Raw genomic sequence first — 24499 nt, 5'->3', positions numbered from 1 at the left:
AAACTCCATACAAACAGCACCCGTAGTCAGTATCAAACTTCGGGGTCTCTGATGCTGTAAGGTAGCAACTCTACCACAGCACCACGGTGATGCCCTGAAATTGTTCTTTATGTCTGTTACCTTAAGTTGAGCAAACTTGACATCCACTGGAGTTTAGATGAAATTTGATAGAAACATAAAAGATTCCGAGGGCAGAGGAGAGAGAGGAGGGGGGAGAGAGGGGTGAAGGGGGAGAGAGTGGGGAGTGGGGGGAAAGGGAGGGGGAGGGGGGGGGGGGGGGGGAGGGGAGAGGGGGGGAGGGGGGGGGAGAGGGGGGGAGGGGGTGGGAGGGGGCTGGGGGGAGGGCTGGGGGGGAGAGGGGAGAGGGGAGGAGGGGGTGGGAGGGGGGGGGGGGGGAAAGGGGGGAGAGAGAGTAGTGGGGGGGGGAGAGGGGGAGGAGAGAGAGGGGGGGGGGAGGAGAGAGGGGAGAGAGGGAGAGGGGGAGAGAGAGGGGGGGGGAGGGAGAGGGAAGGAGGGGGGGAGAGGGAGGGGGAGGGGGAGAGAGAGAGAGGAGAGGAGAGAGAGGGGGGAGAGAGGAGGGGGGGGGGGGAGAGGGGGAGATAGGGGGGGAGAGAGAGGGGGAGGACATGAGACCATGTACAACATGCGGAGAGAGAGAGAGAGGAGGGGGAGAGAGGGGGGGGGGGGTGGGGGGGGGGGAGGGGAGAGGGGGGAGGGGGGGGGGGGGGGGGGGGGGGGGGGGGGGGGAGGGGGAGGAGAGGGGAGGAGGGGAGAGGGGGGGGGAGGGGGGGGGAGGAGGGGGGGAGAGGAGGGGGGGGGGAGAGAGGAGGAGAGGGGGAGGAGAGGGGAGGAGGAGGGGAGCCGGGAGAGAGAGAGTGAGGCGGAGAAAACCGGAGAGAGGTGGAGGGAGAGAAGAGAGAAAGAGAGTGAGGAGAGAGAGAGAGAACCGGAGAGTACCCGGCCCGACTCTCTGGAAACCTGGAGCGGGTATCAGCGAGGGGGGAGCAGGATAGGACCGGTTAGCAGCGGGAGGGAGGGGGCGGGATAGGGGCGTGACTTCACTCGGGGCGAGGGGACAGGATGGTGACATAACTTGTGGTAAACAGTGCGCCTGCGCGTTGCCAGCAGCTGCTTTAATCCAGAGCCGGCGGGTGAGCTGGGCCACGAGCCAGGTGGGCCACGAGCAAAGGCATTGTGAAGTCATCAGCTGGCCAGCGGTTAGATTTGAAAAAAAGTCAGATTTGGGAACTATTTTAGTGAAAAACTCGGGAAATAATTACCCAAATTTACAGGTGAGGGTTTTATTGAAATCATGAGGTAAATCTCTACCTGAATATGTAAAATTTTCACCGTTTCGGCATCATGTTTTCGAGGAGATGTGAATCAAAGGTGAAATGACACACACAGTTTTAATAATGATGTATAATTTGTTTCTGTGCGTTTCTCTGAGTCTGTGTGTGTGACATGCTGCAAGCCACATTTTGCATTGTATCTTTACATCACTGTTTTTATGCATATGACAATAAATTCAACGATCTTGAACATGATCAATCCCGCGTGGTCAGGAATATACTATTTACTAAAGCCTTCTTTTTTTTTTAAACCAAAATTGCTTTTAACCGACCTGCTAACCTTGTGCTGCTGATCGCTACTAGTTACTAACTAATAATAATTTTAAATTGACCATTGCGTTGGTCTACTTTACAACAGTAGCTGCATTTTTTAAGTATTTAACCATCTACAAAGTGATTTGAAAACACAAATCTAATTGTAAGCTTGCTTTCTTTTTTCCCGTTTTTCCCCACTCTGCTGGGACATATTCCCTGTGGGAGCAACCTACATCTTGCACGTAATCTGCCATCATTAATCAGGAACCCTAATCCAATACCCCCTCCCTCTATGCTGCCAACATGACTGCAATGTGTTTTTGTATCTAATCTGTTGCTCTTGTACACATATGGAACAAGGCACCATGGAGTTCAATGGTAGAGATTAAGTACATTGATTTGCAACGTAATTCCACAAGTACGTGCGGCCAAATTTCCACCCTGCTTTTCCAACGTTGTTGATTCCTATAGGAAATTGAAACCTATATTGGGTTGAACCAATGTGGACGGTAAGAAGCATAGAGGCGAAGAATTATCCAACTGATTTTCATCACTGGAGGTAGTAATGGAGTAGGATTACCAGCATGCCAATGATAGACTTTGATCTTATAGAAACATAAAATTCTTAAGGGATTGGACAGGCTAGATGCAGAAAAAATGTTTCTGATGTTGGGGGAGTCCAGAGCCAGGGGTCACAGTTTAAGAATAAGGGGTAGGCCATTTAGGACTGAGATGAGGAAAAAAAATTTCAGCCAGAGAGTTGTAAATCTGTGGAATTCTCTGCCACAGAAGGCAGCGGAGGCCAATTCACTGGAAGTATTCAAGAGAGAGTTAGACTTAGCTCTTAGGGCCAACGGAATCAAGAAGTATGGAGAAAAAGCAGGAACAGGGTACTGATTCTGGATGATCAGCCATGATCATATTGAATGGCGGTGCTGGCTCGAAGGGCCGAATGGCCTACTTCCTGCACCTATTTTCTATGTTCTATGTCTCTATAGAGGAGAGAACTTGCTTGGAGAAAATAGTGAAGCATTAAGATTAAACTTATCATTTGTGTTTCAATGCCAAGATGTCAATGAATGTCTTGTAAATGCAAAATCTGAGCCGCATCTTTAAAGTTAAGGGGATATGCTTACTTATAGTAAAAATACAGCAATTTTCATGGTATCTATCCAGTCAGATCCCCAGTTCTTGCCACCTGGGATGCTATTAACTATTGTTTACATGCAACTAGATGACTTTAAAAAGCCAATTACACTGAAAGTTTATTCTATTTTAATGAGTTGACTCCACAGAATGGTGGCCATCTCAGTAAGAAAGGGGTTAATTTGTGGTACGATAGCCAATTATTCCATCACAATGTTTGCTAGACGAAACTATATCAAGAATGGTTTGTGGAAGCAGCATTTGAAATCACACTCGTTCCAAGCCAATTCAAGTGTTGTTATGCTCAAATTGCCTGCTGAATCTAAAATGAATGTAACTCGGTGTAATTTGCCCACATGTGTTGACCCAAATTTAGAACAGAGCTAATGGCTCTTTAACATGGTAAGGTAGTAGGTTACAAAAGAGCAAGGCTTTTGTTTTCTTGAGAATGAGTATCAAATACAAGTTAAGCAACCATACAGTTTTCTGGTGTAAATATTGTAAACTAATTAATTTTAATTGCTACGTAGGGTGATTCCAATTTTTAAATTCTTTCCTCTCTCTTACGGATGACTAATTTGTACGGTGATGGTTCCAAGGAAGAACGCCAAGTCTGTGCATGCTGACCTGCAGACTTCCCTGCATGAGTCAGTTTTGTTGGTCTCCAAGGTGCCTCCCCTTGGCTGTGCGAGCATGGAAGAGGTGACGGAAGTATTAAATCTCCTATTTATAGTGAGGCAGAACAAGAAATCTCATGATGTCTTGTCGGTTAACTGGCTTGGTATAAATGTAAATTGTCCCTTGTATGTGCAGGATAGTGTTAGTGGGCGGGGATTGCTGGTAGGCACGGACTCGGTGGGCCGAAGGGCCTGTTTTCCAGTCTCTATCTCTAAACTAACCCAAACTACAACATCAGTAAAGCAGAAAAAGGATGTTCATCCTGGATTTCTTAATTTCTTCCTCACCCAGCCAGTCCAGAACTAGCTCATCAGAAGTCTTGCAGAAAAAAAACCCTTGGAAAAATACAGACACATGCAAGTTTCATTGAATCTTGCATCCAAATAACAGAAGGCACAATGGTCCTTTATTTGTACCCTTTCAGGATACAATGCCAGACAATCCTGAACAAAGGAACAAGGGAGATTAAAGCTTCCTGAAGAGAAGGTGACGTGCTGTTCCTCTGACATGCAACCATGAGAACATTGGAGGCCGAGGTGGGTGGCGAGAGTTCAACGCCAGAGGAGTATTTATCTGCTTTGACCTCTCTCAGTGCTCCAGCTCAGTGGTCCAATCTTCTCCAATGGGCCGTCAATAGAACGCTGCCATCCAGATCCTTTGTTCATTCTTCCCACAGGTCATTCAAGATACTCAGGAGGAAAATGGGAACCAGGACAAAAGGGAGGGGGAGAGCAACTAGCTTTTGGAGAACAGCATAGTCCTCTGTTTTACTGTTACTGTTTACATGACTATGTAACCAAACACATCTTCAATGCCATTTTTAACAAAGCCAATGACACCACCATTATTCGATGAATAACAGGTAATGACAAGTCAGAGTACAGGAGGTAGATCGATAATCTGGTTGAGTGATGCCAGGACAACACTCTTGTTCTTAACAGTAACATGACCAAGAAGCTGATTGTTGACTTCAGCAAGGGACAGCTGAGGGATCTGCACCTGTCTTCATTGGCAGAATAGAGTGGAGAGAGTCAACAGCTTCAAGTACCTGGGTGAACACATCTCTGACGATCTGCCCTGGACACAGCACAATGATGCAAACAAAAAGAAAGTTCATCCAATGCTTGTGGTTCCTCAGAGGTTTGATGAGATTCAGCATGTTGTCAAATTATCAATTGAACTTCCACAATTATAAGATGAAGAGCAAACTAATTGGTTGCATCGTGGCTTGGTTTGGTAACTCAAATGTTCAAGAACAAAGGAGGCTGCAGAAAGTGGTGGACATTGACCAGTCTATCATGGGCACAGATCTCTCCACCATAGAAGGTATTAGACTTTAGAGATACAGCACAGAAAAAAAGGCCCTTTGCCCCACCAAGATCACGCTGATCTGCAATCACCCCATACACCAGCATTATCCTACACACTAGGGACATTTTTTACAATTTTTACCAAAGCCAATTAACCTACAAACCTGGGCGTCTTTGGAGTGTGGGACGAAACCGGTGCACCCAGATAAAACCCCCGTGGTCACAGGGAGAACGTACAAACTCCGTACATACAGCGCCTGAGGTCAGGATCGAACCCTGGTTTCTGGCTCAGTAAGGCAGCAACTCTACCGCTGCTCCACTGTGGCACCCTTCCTCTTCTACAGTCTTTGAACGAGGTTTAGTTGCCCCCCCCCCCCCCCCCCCCCCCCCCCCCCCCCACCCCAACTTGGTAGCAATGGTGGCCAGGGGTTTGGCCAAGCCGTGCCTACAACAAGCCTGTATCAACAGCAATTACTACAAGAAGGCAGCTAATGTCAATGATCCAGGCCACCTTCAGAAAGAACAAGTAAGAATTTCATTATTCTGGTTCATATTTGGTGCACATGTCAAATAAGCTCTCGCTTGATGTTACAACAGTAATATCTACAATATGCCCTCTTGTGTGAGATGATAAACAGTGTGACATCCAAATCCAATGAGACAAGAGTGAGGGGTCAAAAGATAAATATCGTGCTAGCATGAATTTTCAAACCAGAACCTTTTTTCAAATGTATAACGTCCTGAAGCCTGTTTCATATAGCATTTTCACAGCATTAAGTGGAATTAAGATCCAGTCCCCGACTCCATGGGATCAGCTCCCATTCCAGTACATTGAACAGAGAAGCTCGACTGATTCCGCTGAGTGGGAACTCGCCTGCCATCTTCCAAATGAAATATTTAAAAGGGTTGCCATCTGCTCTTTGATGTGCATATACAACACTTATCAGGGAAGCAGGAAGTCCATCCCAGATGTCCTGCCCAATATTTATTTTTCATTAAACATCACTTATGTGAGCAAATTAGCTGTCCGCTCTGTCACTGCTGTTTGCAGGAGTTAGCTTTGTGCAATTTGAAGGGGGGGCTGTCTTACCTAACGTGACTACTCTACAGAAATACTTTTGCATTTTGAAAGGAATGGGAAGAATGCCTTCAACGGATAACGTCAGAGCACTATTGTCTCCGTGGCAGTGCCAGAGTGACGTAGAGAATCCTTCAGGAGGGAATGTCTGAGTTAAAAAGCAGTTCAAAATAACCCAAGCCTTACAATGATGCATGCCTCTGGTGCAAAATTGTTGTTGAGAATGAGCACTGGGAAATAAAAACCACACAAGTTCTTCTCCACAGTGCTTGTGTCTAGGAAACTCAAACATTGACCTGCTCTATCAAGAACAATGGATGTATGTCCAGTATTGAATCTGTGTATGTTCTTAGCTGGAGCCTGTGGTCAGCTGACAGCGAAAGTTCCATTTATGCATTAAAATCATCAATAGCACAGATGGTTGTCAAGAAAATTTGCAACACTTTCAGCCACTACATTTCTTCATTTTAGGTAGATAACAATGCAGAGTTGTTTGCCTGAAATATTATCTTTATTTTTTTTCTTCCCAGAGCAGCCTGCCGCTTATTGACCAGTTCGATGAATTACCATCGCCCAACAGACACAGAGATCCCAATCCCATGTAGCTCAGGTACAGGAAGAAGGGTCTCGACACGAAACATCACCCATTCCTTCTCTCCAGAGATGCTGCCTGTCCCGCTGAATTACTCCAGCTTTTAGTGTCTATATACAGTAAGTATAATGCCTGGAGACCTCCCATGAGTCCAGCAACATAGTAACTGACGTGGACCCCAATTAAGAATGAAGGAATACGGCCTACATCCCACCTGCCTCTTTAGCATCCTCATGGCCAATGTACAGTCCCTGGAAAATAAGATTGAGGATTCAAGGGCACGACTACTTCCTAAATTCTAGGAGCAGAATTAGGCCATTCGGTCAACTCCACCATGCAATCATGGCTGATCTATCTTTTTCTCTGAACTCCAATCTCCTGCCTTCGCTCCACAGCCTCTGATACCCTTACCAACCAATTGCTGTTTTACGATGACGTGGCTTATCCTCAGCTCTCCTGACTTGGTCTTCCAGCCTGAAGATTTCTCGAGGCATAGCATAGATCCATGGCATCATCAGGAAAAGGAGAGGCAGTGGTGTCTGCCTCTTGGTAAACTCTTTGTGGTGCTTGGATGTGGCAGTTTTGTCCAATTCTGGAGGGGCTCTCTCTTGGCCTGGTCTGGGCTCCATGTCAGATACCCCATGAAGTTGGGCCCTTAGTTTAGCCAGGCATCAAGGTCAAGTCATGAAGTAAGCTGCTCTCACCGATCGGTGTGCATGTCCAAGTCCGGCCTTCAGAAGAACAGTAGTTTGCTGGCATCTCACACAGCTGTGTCAATATCGGTTCGAACACTCGGGTGATCTGGCAGTTTGGGACCTCTGTTGGGTTGGGTGCACTGGTCTGGTCGTGAGTCCAGTGGACTGGGCTTCACCAGGTAAGCGATTTTGTTTCTGTCAGCACATGAAATCGGGTGCTTCAGGTCTTGCTAGGCCTCATTCTAGGCCTTGCTCCAGGCTCTGTTCTTGTCTTTGCTAATTGTGTCCGTTCAAATCAGGTTGGGATGGGTTGGCGATGAAGAGGGTCAACAGCTTCATATTTCTGGGCATATACATCTCAGATTATCTATCCTGGGCCCAGCACACTAATGCAATTGCAAAGAAAGTTCACCTCGGCCCATACTTTCTCAGAGGTTTGTGGAGATTCACACCTTATATACCATTGAACATCTACAGAGGAGAGCATACTGACTGATTGCATTAGTCATTTGAACGTTCAAGAATGAAGGAGAGTGCACTCTTGTCTATCACGGGTACTGAATGCCCCACCATAAAAGAGATCTAGAGGATGCACTGTCTGAAGAAGGCAGCTAATATTATCAAAGAACCCAGAACTACCCTGGCCTTGTTCTCTTGCATCAGTGCTGAGCCCTATATTGTTTATCATCTATATCAACGATTTGGATGAGAATTCACAAATTTGCAGACGAGACTAAAATAGATGGTATTGCAGACAATGAAGATGGTTATGAAAACTCCTAAAATCTTGAAACTCTCTTGCTAGATGGCCTTCTCTGAGGCATACATTTTTTATGATGCTACGTTGGATAAGTCTGCATATGGTGACCTCTATGTGGTCCTCTATGTATTACTGGTGAATGTCGTTTATTAATCCAGCAATGTGTACAGCTTTTATTGCAGTTGGTTGTATCTTGCTGTGAAAAGCTGGTTATTGCAGTTATCCATATCTCACTTTGTAAAACTATTAAAGGCATTATGGGAATATCTTGCTGTACGAGTCTGTTCACTGCAGAATATCAATATTTAATTCATAAAATATTGGTCTCTCAATACACAAGGCGGGTTACTGCAGTTACCATATCCTGTTGTGAAACTGGTTCTTTCAATGTTCAAAATGTTGCTGTAACGAAGCCTGATTATTTTAGGATATCAATACCTTGGGCAGGTTTGATTATTTTATTGCCCCGTAATTAAAGTTATTCAAGTGTATCCACATCTCGGTGCGGAAAGCTGTTTGATGGAGTGCAGTATCTTGCTTGATACTGTTTTGCATCAATATCTCACTGTGCAAGAGTGGTTATTATGTGTAACATGTTACAGTGCATCAGTAATCAATGTAGAAGCCTGTGTAGCGCATCAATATCTGACGGTGTAAGGATGATTATTCTATATTTGATTATGGTAATTTTGGTGAGTCAGGTGTGCAACAATTATATTGTATATCAATACCTTACTATTTGCTCTTTTTCAGTATTTATCAGTAACTCTTGATGGCTCCGTGTTGATCTTCCTGCAGATAAAGCAGGTCTATTTTTACCTGTAGAAAGGGATTGCAGATGCTGGTATATACCGAAGATAGACACAAAGTGCTGGAGTTACTCAGTGGGTCAGTCAGCATCTCTGGAGAAAACTCGGGAGACCACTTCTAGTGGTCAGTGAATTTTCTGTGCCCTTCCTATTTAATTTCTCTATTGCATTGTTCTGTGAAAACACCAGTTACACAGACAGACTCACACCCGGACAACAGATCATTCTTTCCATTCAATCGCTTTGGTTTCAGATCCAACCCAACCTACCTTTTCAAAGGCTATTCACAGACACTCCATCCCACCTTTTCCAAGATTGCAAGGTAAGGAAGGCTGTACAGGGCATTCATTCAAGGCAATGCTCAGAATTACAACAATCCACCCTTGATTTCTGTGCTTCCATTAAAAATCTTTTTTTTTTGTTAACTTTGATTCTCCCAGAGCTTTGCTGATTAGTAATTGATTGGGTTAATTGACTGAAAATCAGTGTCACTTATTTTCCCTATTAACCCTATTAATGGTGAATTCTAATAGAGCCTAAAATAAATCAGAATACATCATATTTCATGTTAAATGTTTATAGCTCTGAGAGAACACCGTTTTACAATGGACTAGAATTATGTTTCTTCCTCCTTAGGCTTATTGTGATATGATATTAATTATCACTGATATAAGCAAGTTTGAAAGCCAGCTATTAACTTCCATGTATTAAATGAGCAATATATCCAAACCACTGGTAGTTTGTGGTCAACGGTTTACTCTTAGGGCAATGATTGATGGGATTGAGGTGAGAGGGCTCTGCAAAGGGCACTAGCTCAAATTCCACAAGAGGTTTTACAAGACCTGTTGCAATAACAGTTGACAGACATTACAACTTCACAATCTCAGCACCACATCTCACAACCGTTTTCACCATGAAAATTAAACTCTTGATGGCTCTCTTAAATACCACTAATCAAATCAAGTCTGCAGTCATGTTACATCTGCAAAGTAGTCGCCTTTTTCCCCTTGCCATTTTTTTTAAATATTGTTAGCTGCAAGGGATCTGCATTGGACTACATTCAACAATGGGAGGGGTGGAAGTGTGGTTGAACCAGATGCTGAATTTACACCAGCCATAGTGATATGTTTTCTGGTTCAGGACCCACATAAATATACAGTAACCCACTCCCTCTGCCCTGATGAGACTAACCCATGCAATTATGTGGCACTTCCCAAAGGAAGAGAATATTTATCAGGTTGAACATTTCCTGTAATATCTTTTTTATTTGATTTTCATTTCGATAGTTATTGGCCAATCTCAAAATATTACGTAATTTGGAAGCTTCACCCTCTTTTGAATTTACATAAGACATACCTCAATTTGACTAGATTGAGGATTTAGAAAGCCAAAATGGCATTACAATATGCTAATCTACAGTTCATTGACCTGCCCCATTGTATCTGTCTCCAATGCTTCATACTACACTGGGAATTCTGCTTTCCAATCAACAGTTGTCAAAAGACAGTCTGCTCAGAGAAGCTTACCACAATTGCTACCCTTGCTATTGGCATAGAATTAGAGGACCCATGCAGAAATGACCAATAGCTCCTTTGCCAAAATATATAATCCCAACCAGCATTATCAACTCTCAAATGTTGTGCATAGAAACATAGAAAATAGGTGCAGGAGTAGGCCATTCGGCCCTTCGAGCCTGCACTGCCATTCAATATGATCATGGCTGATCATCCAACTCAGTATCCTGTACCTGCTTTCTCTCCATACCCCCTGATCCCTTTAGCCACAAGGGTCACATCTAACTCCCTCTTAAATGTAGCCAATGAACTGGCCTCAACTACATTCTGTGGCAGAGAATTCCAGAGATTCACCACTCTCTGTGTAAAAAATGTTTTTCTCATCTCAGTCCTAAAAGATTTCCCCCTTATCCTTAAACTGTGATCCCTAGTTCTGGACTTCCCCAACATCGGGAACAATCTTCCTGCATCTAGCCTGTCCAACCCCTTAAGAATTTTGTAAGTTTCTATAAGATCCCCCCTCAATCTTCTAAACTCTAGCGAGTACAAGCCGAGTCTATCCAGTCTTTCTTCATATGAAAGTCCTGACATCCCAGGAATCAGTCTGGTGAACCTTCTCTGTACTCTCTCTATGGCAAGAATGTCCTTCCTCAGATTAGGAGACCAAAAATGTACGCAATACTCCAGGTGTGGTCTCACCAAGACCCTGTACAACTGCAGTAGAACCTCCCTGCTCCTATACTCAAATACTCCTATACTGAGCATGTTGTAAGTGGTTTAATGAAAATAGTGTGGAGGAAATAGCTGGTGGGCGTAACAGAGAAAAAAGGAAATTGGAAGAAAATATAAGGTTGGAGCTTGGTCTACTGCATTTGTGTAAAAGGGAACAGTTACAGGCAACAGACAAGGAGAGAAAGGGCAGGAGAGTGTAAAGGATATTACAGCGAGTTTTGCTCACAAATTGGATCATGGAATATTTCTGAAGTGTTGAATTTAATGTAGACGAATGGGGCTTTCTATGCAAATCTACCCTTGCAGTTATAACAGCTGTTTCGCCTTCATTCATCAAAGCCCCAAGTAAAATATTTAGCTTGGCAACAAACTACCAACCCACGTTGATGTTACCCGTGTTGCCGGGTAACATTATTCGATATGGACACCAAGACATTAAGTAAAGAGGAAGGACAGGAGAACGAGCAAGATGCAGAGGAAGTCGGAGATGGAGGAAAAGGAGGAAGGTATGAAGACATGAGAACGGCAAGAGGGATGAGGTGGGTGGGAGAGGATGGAAAGATGAACAGAGGGAAAGGTCAGAGTGAGGGATGAGGGCAGGGAAAGAAAGGGGGACGGAAGAGAAAATAACCTTGCATGAACCAGCATAGGCAAAAGTCTCCTGTCAGACTGTACCGGCAAGCAACTTAATTTATTTTCACCCCTTGTGGGGAGGAAGCAAGGAGATTCAGAAGGCAGGTGAGGAAAAGAGATAGAGGACATCAGGAGAATCACATAAAGGCAGACACCACGATGTAACTAGAGAGGAATTAAAGAAAGAAGCTCTATGTTAAACCCCAACTCCTGTTTGATGTTTATCTGTTTTTTTTTTATTGTTTCCCAATTTTGGTCACTACATCAACCAAGACAGGACAGTTCAGTTATGAGGAAGGATTACTAGGCCAGAATTATTTTCTTTGGGATTGAAGAGGTGAAGGAGAGATTTCATAAACCTCAGATTTGTTGAATAGTGAGGATTCATTTCCTCCAGTAAGCAGTGTTAAGTATATTATGGAAGAAATCCTTAGCACATTTTAAAAGTATTTAAATGAGCAGTGTGTGTGTCGTAACCGACAAGACTACTCACAGTGCTGGAAATTGGTGTTAATGTTATACAAACTCTCTCAGGCTGTGCCGACATAATGGACCAATTTGGTCTTCTTCTGCATCGGAATTTCGATAATTCAGCACAAGAAGCTTGTTAAACAATCAATCCGTGTGTTTAATAGGGGCCTAGCAAATTGAAGGACAGAGAAGATATTTTTACTTCAGGAAATTATAAATTACTGGTACAATTGCAGTTTGAGGGCATGGGGCATGCCAGACCAACACATCCCAAGCGTAAAGGAATGAGATACGAGAGAAGCTTAAGTAAACCTCAACCCCGAGAGCCTGTAACGAACATTAGTTAAACTGACATCTCACTGAGGTGCATTAAAAAATGCTTGAGGTAAATTCAGACCTAGTTTTCAAACTAATGAGAGAAATATGAGCACAAAATACAGATCAATATCAGTAAGGATCAATTTCGATCCTTAGATCAGGGCTTCCTGAACAATATTCCATTACGATTTCACTTTAATAGTTAAAATTTCACAAGACTCCAGAAATTAATGAACTGATATAAACCATCAATAAAATAGCATTATAACTGGTGCAACATAAATATCAATCTGATGATGATCAGATAGTGTAATAAATAATGGCCAGACTACAAAAATTAAATTCTAAATGCTCTTTGGATAGAATTACACCCATCAGAAGGAGGACCTCTGACGGTGCAGCACCTCCTCAGTATTCCACTACAGTTTGATTTATTCTTGTTTTGCTCAGATCTCTGCAGTGCGAATTGATAAACAGCAGTACGGGTCCAGTCACTGCGGGAATACTCAATAACATTAGATTAGCTTACTCCATGACTTGGAGGCATAAATGTTCTTGTCTGCCACATATTACAACTTGCACATACCCGAAGCCTGCATGTAAGTGGCTCCTAATCATTTGGCAGAAGTTGGAGGCATCCCAGGGATCCTTTCTTATTGACTGGTGGACAAAAATGCTGGAGAAACTTGGCGGGTGAGGCAGCATCTATGGAGCGAAGGAAATAGGCAACGTTTCGGGTCGAGACCTTTCTTCAAGAAGGGTCTCGACCCAAAACGTTGCCAATTTCCTTCGCTCCATAGATGCTGCCTCACCCGCCGAGTTTCTCCAGCACTTTTGTCTGCCTTCGATTTTCCAGCATCTGCAGTTCCTTCTTAAAAATATTCTTATTGGCTTGCCTGCTTGACTCTCTGAGGGACTTTTACTGCTGAGCACACAGGCGCATAGATCTTTACCTCCTACTCACTTTCTTTCTCATACAACTTGGACCTTCTCCCTAAACCAGCAGATCAGATAGGTCCACCTTCATCCCTTACCCCTCTCAATTCTCCCTCATCCATCCTTCTCTCCCTCTTCATTCGCTCCAATTTCCCCACTCTCTGCTCCATAATTTTTCAATCTCTCCACCACATGCTTTTGCCACTAGATGCTTTGCATTACAGCAGGATTTAGAGATAAGTAATGTCACTCATGGATGCTGGATGCCAGCAGGATGGACATATGCCTTTATTCCCGCCCCATGAGATCACTGTGGGCTTTTGAGGCAGTGAGAGTGCAGCTGGGTGATCCGATTGGCGGAGTTGTGGGCATGGGGGTGGTGGTCCTGTCATTTTACAGCATAATTGCGGTGTCCAAGGCTAATGTTGTTTTACATTAACCCAGCAATGGGCATCGCAACGTTGTTGGCATTGTGAAGTATAATTTGGAAGTCCTGCTTTAGAAAAGCAAAATGACCTACTAGACAATAAAGTGGAAGTGCAATACTCAGCATCTTCTAAGTATAGTTGGTGCCTCAGTGAACAACTGAGGTACCAAAGTGGTTCAGGTACCAAAGTGACTTTGAATATTGCAGCAATCAGTGCTGACTGGCTAAATAGCTTTATTTCGGTTCCACCAAGATGCAGGACAGAATGCCACAGGAGATCCTTCTTCCGAGTGGCTATTAAACTTCACAACTCCTCCCCCTTCTGTCATGGGCTAGACTGAGACTGACTCCCCTCCCCCCCTCCCTCCCTCCCTCCTCAATCTTTGTACATCCCCCAAGCCTTTCCACTCGTCACTTTAATTTCATGTTTCATGTATTTTGTGTTTTTATGACTGTTGACAGATCAATTTCCCTCCTGGGATAAATAAAGTTCTATCGTTACATATTGTTCATTTTCTCCTATATTCCAATACCCTTTGGGTTCTTCAGTGTGCCATTCATTGAATTAAAAAAAAAAAAATTGCATTATTTCTACACACTATTTCTTTTCTGTTAACAATCCTCTTGAGTGGTTAAAAAGTCCACTCGACCCAGTTTTTCCAACTGAGTGCAATTACTTGGGATTGATGATCATTGTCAATGATTTGAGGACAGAAATTACGGTGGAAATTTAGGGCAGTATTTTGCGAGCACAGAACCGTGGCAATACTGCCATGCAGTTGTCACTAAACTGAGGACATGCTTGATTATCAAGGAGAAAATAGAATTCCCAGATGCTTGAGCCATTCCAATGCTGTCGCCATCAATGAAAAAGAGATTAACTGATCACTACCTATTTTTCTATGTACTGCTTCCTCAGAACGCTAGATATCCAGCTTCGATCCTGACCTGTCTGTGTGGAGGTTGTACATTCTCCCATTCCTCCAGGCTCTCCAGTTTCCTTCCACATCCCAAAGATGTGCGGGTTTGTTGGTTATGCGCCTCTGTAATTTGCCCCTAATGTGTCGGGAGTAGGTGAGAAAGTGGGACAACATCGAATGGCTAATTGATGATCAGCGTGGACCGAGTCGGATGCAGGGCCCGTTTCCAAGCTCCATCTCTAAACTAAACGCAGTTGCCTACAGTTGTAATCACATAGCATAAATAATCACAAAATGTTTTGGGGTAAATGTAATATAAATACAGGCTTAATCTTACTGTCAATGTAGAATGACTTAACGAATTAGACTCAACAGCATAGAATGACTTAATGAATTAGACTCAACAGCACTGAATGAGTCTCCACCTCATAAAGTCACATGTATGAAGATTAACAATGAACAATTGCCCATATCATTCATTGGCAGCAAGCACAATACCGACAATGGTACAATGCTCTTCAATCAGTTTACACATCCATCCACGCCACGCCAAATGATGCAAGTCACCAAATCTGCCTTTGAGATGACTCTCACCCTCAGTTATGATGAGAAAGGCGGATTTCTCATTCATGCTATGATAAACTGAAGCCAAATTATGTGCTGGTGGTGCTAGTGGCCATGGCGTGGCTTTGGAATCAAGGTGTTGCTGACCACAGGTAGATCTGAATCAGAGCGAGCCTTCACTTTCACAGTTTTGTAATGGGATTTGCGGATCAGAAAGAGCTTGGGGCACAACTCGTATTGCTATTCTGTCACAGGTTAAGGCCCAGCTGCTTTCGGATCCACATCAGCAGCAAATTCAGGTTGAGTACAAAACACAAAGAATGCTACTATCTTAGTGGGAGCTCCGATTCCGACCCTTACTCAAAAAATGCTGCAGAAAGCGGACTACTCACTGATTTCAAGTTGGCGTTGGATTCGTCCTTTGCAACGCTCCCTGTAGTCGGTCTGTGTGCCATTGTACTCAGACATCACTTCCACAAATTTACGAGACAGTGTAGAATGCTGCAAACAAAAAGAAACAAGTTTGGAAGAAGAGTTTTGGTTTGAAAACTAATTATGGCTGCTGCAGCAAGTGCTATCTACTGCCCACCAGTCAAGGGGTGCACTACGACTGATTCCACAACTGACTTTTACAACCTTTCCAACCCCATAGAAATCTTAATTTACCACATTGCTTGTGCAATTTCCAATTTTGGAATCAACAATATATTGCATTTCTCATCTTAAAAAGAATGGGCTGCTCAATTTCATTAAAAAAAATTATATTCGTAAATTAGGAATAAATTATTTTCATTCACATTTTTTATTTTCTCGAGGAGAACATGGAGGAGTTCTTAAACTGGACATTAACTTATCTTTTTAAATGTTGTTATCGTACCTCTTTCTGCAACTTACCTGGGTAGCATGTTCCTAAAACCCACTTGTAAAAAAGGTACCACCCAGGCTTTCTGTAAGCACGTTCACTCTCACCATAACTTATGCCCTCTTGTCTTAGGCTCCCTTTAAGATAGGATGAGATCATCCACCTTATCTGTGCCCCTTGTGGTTTTCTGCACCTCCATAAATTCATCCCTCAGCCTCCTTGACTCCAGGAAAATAAACCCATTCTCATCAAATGAAACATCGTTTGTCTTGTGCAGTACCAGTAGACCTATGGCTAATATTCGTAAATTAGGAATAAATTAAAATGGCTAATTTGTCACGATTAATGAGTGTGAGTGATTGATGGTCAGCACGGACTCAGTGGGTCGAAGGGACGGTCTCCATGCTCTATCTATGACTCAGTTAGTGTTGGGTGTGTGGAACGTGCTGCCAGGGCTGGTGGTGGAGGCAGATACGATGGTGGCATTTAAGAGGCTTTTGGAGAAACACGTGTATGTGCATAGAATGGAGGGATATCGATCATGTGCAGGCAGAGCAGATTAATTTAACTTGGCATCATGTTCGGCACGGATATTGTAGGCCAAAGAGCTTATTCCTGAACTGTATTGTTCTATGTTCTATGCAAGAACTGATGCAATAATCTTTCATAAATCACCCATTATTCTTCTGGACTCCAAAGAATGTAGATCTAATATAGATCTAATTGCTTTAGATGCTTATGACAGGACAACCCTCTCGTCCGAGGAAGTAACCTTGTGAATCTCTTTTTTGATTATCTCAAATTACAGTATACCCTATCTTAAATAAGGGAATCAAACCGTGCAGTTATATATATTAGATTATTATATATATATATTTTATGCACTCCTGAAGTGACCCATGCAATTGATGAATAAGTCGACATAAAACATGACTGAAAAGTTGAGATAGGATACCACCAATAAGTTCAGGTATGGTTGTTATATCAACAACATCCATTGAGCATCTGGGGTCAATATATGCAATATCAGCACAATTAAGAAGATCGAAGAATTGAAACGGCAACAAAATGGTTCATTTAGTAAATTGGTAAATGTTGTTATGCCGATTTCATTCTTTCTTTCTTTTCAAGAGAGTAAAACAGTGTAGTATGTGCAAACAAATGTGACTTCACTGCATGACACATTCAATCACATGTGCATCATCATTACACATCGGAATGGTACCATTCGGCGCCGACGTTTAGGCACCACCGTTTCGCCTTTTCGAGTGTTAGGGTTAGGGTTTCGGGGTGCTAGGGTTAGGGTTCTGATGAGTACAGATATTATAAACAGAGGCGCCGAAAAGTACCCGACCCATACACATGATGAAAGACTGAGAAGAACCTTGAATAAGCAATGCATATCTAATGGAGCTCTCCATGTGGTCTCCATATCACTGACTGTTCCTTAGGTTTCTTTGGAGTAGAAAAGGTACTCACTGAAGCCTATTCATTACAGTACACTCAAGGAAGCATATAGAATGTAAAGCATTCTATAAAAAACATGAGGAGGGGAACAGTACGATGCAACCACAGAGGCTTGTGGCCTTGTGGAGAAATTTGTGGTACTGGAGCATAATGGGGTAACAGTTGTGCTACTGCCTTATTGCCCCAGTCTCCGGCTTTCAATTGTGGCCTCAGGTGTTGTTCATGCTATGTTTGCAGGTTCTATCCATGACTCTGTGGGTTTCTTCTGAGCATTCATTCAGTTTCCTTCCACACTCCAAATAAATGCTGGTAGATTGATTGGTGACAGTGAATTACACCATAGGGGTGGGTGTAAGGAAGGGGTTTGATGAGCATGTGTGAGACGATGGTGGTAGGGAAATAAAGACTGGGGAAATGGGACAACTGAAATCACTCCTCTGGAAGCCAGCATGTACCCAATGGGCATGAATGTCTCCTTATGTGTCATAACACATGTAAGAAAGAATAGAACGATCAAAAGTACTGGAAGCCAAGTGTGAATAGACCATAAATAAGCACAGCAGAAGTAATCGATGAACTAACGTGCGGCAGAAAGAGAATCCTGCTGATCAGAGCTTGTGTAGGTCCACAAGCCGGAATTAATAGTGTACCAAGAAGGAACAGCAGAACAACAGGAATCTGGCTTTGAAGAGACATGGTTTTGACCTCCACTGGAATAAAAATATGAGACAATTAGGAAGGAAAATGGTGGGTTAGGACCTCACCAGAAGCAAAAGGATTGAGGACTGTGTGAAGGAGCCCAGTACTGTCTGCGTGGAGTTTGCATGTTCTCCCTGTGGCCGTGTGGAGTTTCAATCAGGTGGTTCAATCCACCACATCCCAAGGACGTGTAGGGTTAGTAGGTTAATTGGCCTCTGTAAATTGCCTCTAATGTGTAGGGAGTGGATTAGAAAGTGATGTAACATAGAACCAGCGTGAACGGGTGATCGACGGTTAACATGGACTCGGTGGGCCGAAGGGCTTGTTTCCATGCTGTATCTCTAAACTACACTAAACTACTCAGGAGAACCAATGTTCTTTCCAAGTTTCATTCTCTGACCAGGAACAATATTTGGTGTCACCCTGCTTCACATTGGTTTGACCCTACGCACATCAGGATGCAGGATCCGGTAGGCGGCGCGACTCTGGTCAGCAGCGGCCTCTGCAGCCTGTCCGCGTTTTTATTATTTTAGGTTATTTTATGTTGTTGGTGTGTGGTGGGGGGGGGGCGGGGGTGGGAAACTTTTGAATCTCTCCCTGCACTGGAGACCCGACCTTTTCTCTCGTCGGGTCTCAGTTGTCGTTGGGGCCGCAACGAGGAGCGGCCTCCAACAGGAAGAAGCCGGGGACTAGAACCGTCGCGTCGCGGAGCTGGCCGAACGGGTGGAGCGGTGGAGGAGCGCTGCTGCTGCTGCTGCTGCTGCTGGACGCGCTGCTGCTGATGCGAAGGCCGCGGATCCCTGGAGGGAGACCGCTTTTCGGGGCTCCTGCAACGGCGACTTCTATCCGCCCGAACTCCTGGAGCGGGGCCTAACACCACTGCCCCGCGGAATGGCCGCGGGACTCTGCGAGCGCACGCCGTTCTTTGCGACCTCGCACACCCGTGGCTTTAATGGCTTCGCCAGCCGGGGGCTTTGACTTTGACTCTGACATCGGGGGAGAGTGCAGTGGAGAGATAAGTTTTTTTGGTGTCACCACAGCTATGTGATGGGTTTATGTAAAATGTACGTTGTGTCTGGGGTCATTTGTGTGTATGTACGGCTTAGAAACGGCATTTCATTTGGAAGGGGTCAAATGACAATTAAATAGACTCGGATGACTTAATTTCATTTGAAAGGAAGAAATTCGGATGAGTATATAAGGAATCAGAATGAATTAATTTAACAATTAAATTGTATAACTAAATAGGACTCCTTTGGTCACCTGGATAGGGACCACTAGGGACCTGGATAGTTCACTATTTTGATAGGGATGCATTAGTACAGTTTTGATGGGGGTCAACATCGGGTCAATGACATAATTCTTATCAAGCTAATTAAAATAGGACGATTAAATATTACTTGCAGACCCACAACATTCTGGTAAATGTATCTATAGGAGAATTGATTGAGTCTCAACAAAACTGGTCTTACCTGACCTACATCTCCACTGGCCCACTTAAAATAAAACTACCTGGAGCAGCTGTAGAATTCTGAATGCATACCACCCAAAACCATGCCCTTTATTTTTCCGCAGCCTCCTGATTGTTGAAATTCCTCTTTATTAGCAGACGGGCTTAATGAAGTTCAATTAAGCCTGATGAAGGATCTCGACCCGAAACATCACCTATTTCTTTTCTCGAGAGATGCTGCCTGACCTCTCTGAGTTACACTAACATTTTGTGTCTGACAATTATGTTAAACTCCTCAGTGAAAGTCAGATTAAGAGGAAAGACGGGGCCTGTACTCACAGTCCATTCAAATTGGACAAAATCACATTGAAATGTTACATTTCATATGGTGAGTGATACTAATGCTGTGGTGAGGATGCTTCCCTGTTTGGTCTCTTGTGGTCAATCCCAGCGAGAGAGGGAGTGGAGGTGAGGGTGGGTGTCGGACACTTATGACGCATAAAAAATAATTGATTCCAGAGGATTGGGAATCTGGGGAATTCTGTACATCATTAGTTTGCACTCCTCAAGATTATAAATCTGTACATCTTCAAAGGACTTTGGTATAGGTTAAGAACAGGTTACAAAGGATGAAATTCATGTATTTTTGGAGTCGGACGCAATTAAATGTTAAGGATATCATGCAGGAAAGAGGCTAAAAACGAGATCAACCATGGTGTCACCAAACAATGGATGTGGGCGAACGGACTACTCCTGCTTTTATTTCTTATACTCTAGTATTTTAGAGACTCCAGCCTCGGTTATCAAAGGTTTAAGCTATGGGGTGAAATGGCCTCAACTAGTATACTGCCCCAATGCTTTACAAAGAGGTAATCATCGTTCTAAACACGCATCTACTTATTTCCTCCAAATATTTTGCGCTCGATACCTGAACTGATCTTTTAGATATATTATCTTCAATGGTAAATCTCATTATTCAGGATCCTAATGCAAGCTAAGTTTCCCCACTTTTAATGGTTCGTGTGCAACAGATACTTTGGCAGGATGGACACCAATATCAGTTAGTGGAAAGTTATTTTGGTGTCAAAGGCCTCCTTGTCATTGTTCTTTCACCTCCCAATTCTACACAAATACCTCAAATGTGGAACAGAAAATAACTAGCCAAGCTTTCAAACTCTGTGCTTAATTGCAGCCATTTGGAAAATTAGTATTTGGAAATGCACACAGCAGAGGTTTTAATTGCACTAATTGTTCTTTAATAACCTTGTGATTGAGGCTCTCCCTTGGGTAAATCTCACTGAGGAGACAGTGTATTGTGGAACAGATTATTAACAAGACATTACCTGTGCTTTTGGCTCACAGCATTTATTGATGATGGATGTACATGATTATGCTTCAATGGAGAATTCATTCCAATATCTGATAATTCAACCTAAAACTGATGAAAGTGATGTGGTTAAGATTGAATCATGTTATGTGTGTACACCAATGGTTTTTAGTGATAACTGAAGTGGCATTGGCAATCCCAGTGATCATTCCCCAATGCATTCATTGATAGCTCATTGAAGCAATTAAATTGCTTCATGAAATTCCTTCAGGCCTAGGTGAGGTACTATGCATAGGTCTGTGGAGTATAAGTGACATTGAGGGAGAAGCTAGAACAGGGGAAGCTCACAAAACCTTCAGAACAACAGGCAGGATGCAGGTGAGACCAACCCAATGGAATAGGGGAGCATTTCAAGTAGCAACACAGTGGAGGGTTGGCATTTCAAGTAGCACCAGTGCACTCCATTCTTATGCTGCACCAGGTTGGAGATTTGGATATAGTAAGAAGAGGCTACCGATATAAGTAAAGCGTAGAATTTTGCATATGGATGAGAGGATAAGGGGCAGGAGGCTGCCCACTGTCCTGCAAAGGTTAGGGCATCCAAATAGAGAGAGACTCTGACTGTGAACCAGTGAATTGGACATTGATAGAGCCGGGTAAATGGAGCACATCAGAAGGAAATGTGTAAGGGTCTGAAACCAAAAGCAGGACCACAAGAGGAGAGTGTAAAAGTTGAGAAGAAGTTGAAACAAAGAGATCTTCAAGAAATAAGAACCAGGATAAAAACTGTGGAAGTTTCCTGAACAAATGTTTGTGTGGCCATTAAAATTGGTGTGGATGTAGACGAAACAGTTGCTGAGCCTGAGCTACAATTGGCAGCTGACGGAGTTTGTAATTATAAAGCTATTTATCTCCATCTGCCCATAACTTTAGTATCATCAATGATCACAATGAAACTGTCTCGATAGAATTTAAGAGTGAGTCATCCAAGAAATCATTGAGATGGAATGCCATATAATCCAGAACATTACTGATACTATTTCATTATAAATATGAATTCATATGTGTGGCCTGACACTTAAAAAAACAAAACAATTATTAACTGAAAATTAATATGTCAAGAATATTGCTGTCCAGGGGCAACCATTTTGTCAGATATATTTCCGTCATTCTGGTTCTGGGTGTTGGGGGAGGCAGATTGGAGATGACTGAAAATTGTTTTAATTTTTCAAAACACAGTATTGACAAGTTCAAAGTCATAATCTTTAATCCTTGAAGAATGCAAAGTAAAAATACTTGCTTCCATTTCTACTGTGAATAAAGTCTACCTTAATCCTTCTGTTTCAACTTTGTGTTTTGCAGGAATTAAAATGTACAGCGTTGGAGGGTCTTTGTACAACATGAATGTTGTAGGCGTGAGAAGTAAAACTGGCCATCTCAACATCAATAGCAGTATCTTGGTTTGGTGAGAACCAGGCATGGTTATTTCCAAAATGTTGCTGTCTTCACTTTTGGCTTTTGTCTGCTTCAGAGCAACTATGTAGTCAACGATGGAAAATAGGATCAGCAATGACCCGGCCCACTTTTAAAGGAATAGATTCCTTTGCTTGAGCAGTTTACAACCCAGTGGTATGAGTATTGATTACTCTAATTTTAAGTGACCCCTGCATCTCCCCTCTCACCGTCCCTCCCCCACCTTTGTCATCTACACTCTTCATATCGTTATTATCTCATGGACCATTGTGGCCTCCTTGGCTCTGGTTTATTTTGTATCTTTTCATACCTCTAGTTTCCCTCTCCCCTGGCTGTCAGTAGACCCGAAACGTCACCTATTCCTTTTCTCCAGAGATGCTGCCTGACCCGCTGAGTTACTCCAGCATTTTGTGTCTATCTTTGCTTTAAACCGAAGAATGACACAAAATACTGGAGTAACTCAGCGGGACAAGCTGCATCCCTGGAGAGAAGGTATTGGTGATGTTTTGGGTCTAGACCCTTCTTCAGACTGAAAGGGAAAATACAATACTGAGAATATACTGGTTAGAAACAAATATAGATTATAAAAGTTCACAGAGATATGTAAAAAATAGATTGGGTTTGGTTTATTTTCACTTGTACAGAGATATAGTGAAAAACATTGCTTGCAGACTATGCATGCTATCCAGGCAAACTGAGTACATCAGGTAGTGCAAAAGAGAAAATAATCAGAGTACATTATAGTGTTACAGCTGCACAGAAAATGCAAGTACAGGAGCAGCACAATATCGCAATGGTAGAGTTGTTGCCTTTCTGCTCCAGAGACCCGGTTTTGATCCTGACTAGCAGTGCTGTCTGTACAGAGTTTGTACGTTCTCCCTGTGACCATGTGGTTTTCTCCTGGTGCCCCGATTTCCTTCCACATTCCAAAGCAGGTCTGTAGGTTAATACTGTAAATTGGCCCTAATATGTAGGATGTGAAAGTGGATGGCATTCTACAAATTATCGAGCAGATCTCACAGACAGGAAGGTAGCAAATCTATCCCCATCATTTGTAAGAGGGAAGAGAAAAGAAGGAATCATAGACCAATTAGCTTAACTTCAATAGTTGAGAAAATATGTTACTTATGGAAATGGTAATATGGTATTGATTAAATATAAAAGGGTTAACTGAATCAACATGAACTCATGAAAGGGAAATTGCATTTAACAAATCTGCTGGCATTTTCTGCAGCTGTAATGAGCAAAATACATAAAGGTAAATGAGTGTGTGTGGTGTATATGGACACGGTCTTTCATGAGGTATCACATAAGAAGTGATGAAATAATATTGGAGTAGACGTGATTGGGACTAATATTGGTTCGAATTCAGGATTGGTTAATCAGAAAGAAGAAATAAGAAATAGGTTATGTTTAGTTTGGGAGACTGTGAGTAGGTCAGTGCTTTGTGGATTAGTCCTGGGGCTCCAGCTGTTCCTAATCGCTGATTTGGAAGAGATGACCAAGTGTAAAATCTCCGTGTTTGCTGATGCTGCAAAACTGGATGGCAGTTTGTGTTGTAAAAAGATAGAGCAGAGAGTTTTGAGGAGTGGAGAAGGGTAACTGAATGAATTAGGAGATGGCTGATGGGATACAATGTATGTACAATAAACAGATCTATGTTATGCATGATGAGAGACAGAAAGATGAGCCACACAGGTGACGTGTCAGGACAAAAGGGTCTGAAGAAGAGTCTCAACCTGAAATCCCGTGTGTCCATTTCCTCCACAGATGTTACCTGATTTGCTGAGTTTCTCTAGCACTTTGATTTTACACAGATTTGCAGCATCTGCAGTCCATTGGTTCTCCAGAGACAGTAACATGGTGGGTTCAGAGAAAGGTGGGAGTGCACAAATCATTCAGAGTTAATGTGATGTTACAGCAAGGAATTAGCAAGGCAAATTATATATTATCCTTTACTGCAGGAGGATTTAGATACAGGACTAAAAATGTCATGCTACAATTATAAAGAGACCTGGTAGGACTGCTTCT

General features: G+C 43.0%; 1 protein-coding gene across 5 annotated transcripts in view; it reads right to left on the bottom strand.

Annotated features, from left to right (window-relative positions):
- LOC129710784 (syntaxin-1A) overlaps nt 1-24499 on the bottom strand; it is a 195271-nt gene that overhangs the window by 46654 nt on the left and 124118 nt on the right. For all 5 annotated transcript variants that reach the window (XM_055658026.1, XM_055658022.1, XM_055658024.1 and 2 more), the window contains exon 6: nt 15583-15691. In XM_055658026.1, the coding sequence (XP_055514001.1) occupies nt 15583-15691 (109 nt within the window). The remainder of the gene's footprint in view (nt 1-15582; nt 15692-24499) is intronic.

Source organism: Leucoraja erinacea, chromosome 28, assembly GCF_028641065.1.
Source record: "Leucoraja erinacea ecotype New England chromosome 28, Leri_hhj_1, whole genome shotgun sequence".
Classification (NCBI taxonomy): Eukaryota; Metazoa; Chordata; class Chondrichthyes; order Rajiformes; family Rajidae; genus Leucoraja; species Leucoraja erinaceus.
The sequence above is the reverse complement of the archived record's forward strand: the minus strand, read 5'-3'. Positions and strand labels throughout refer to the sequence as shown.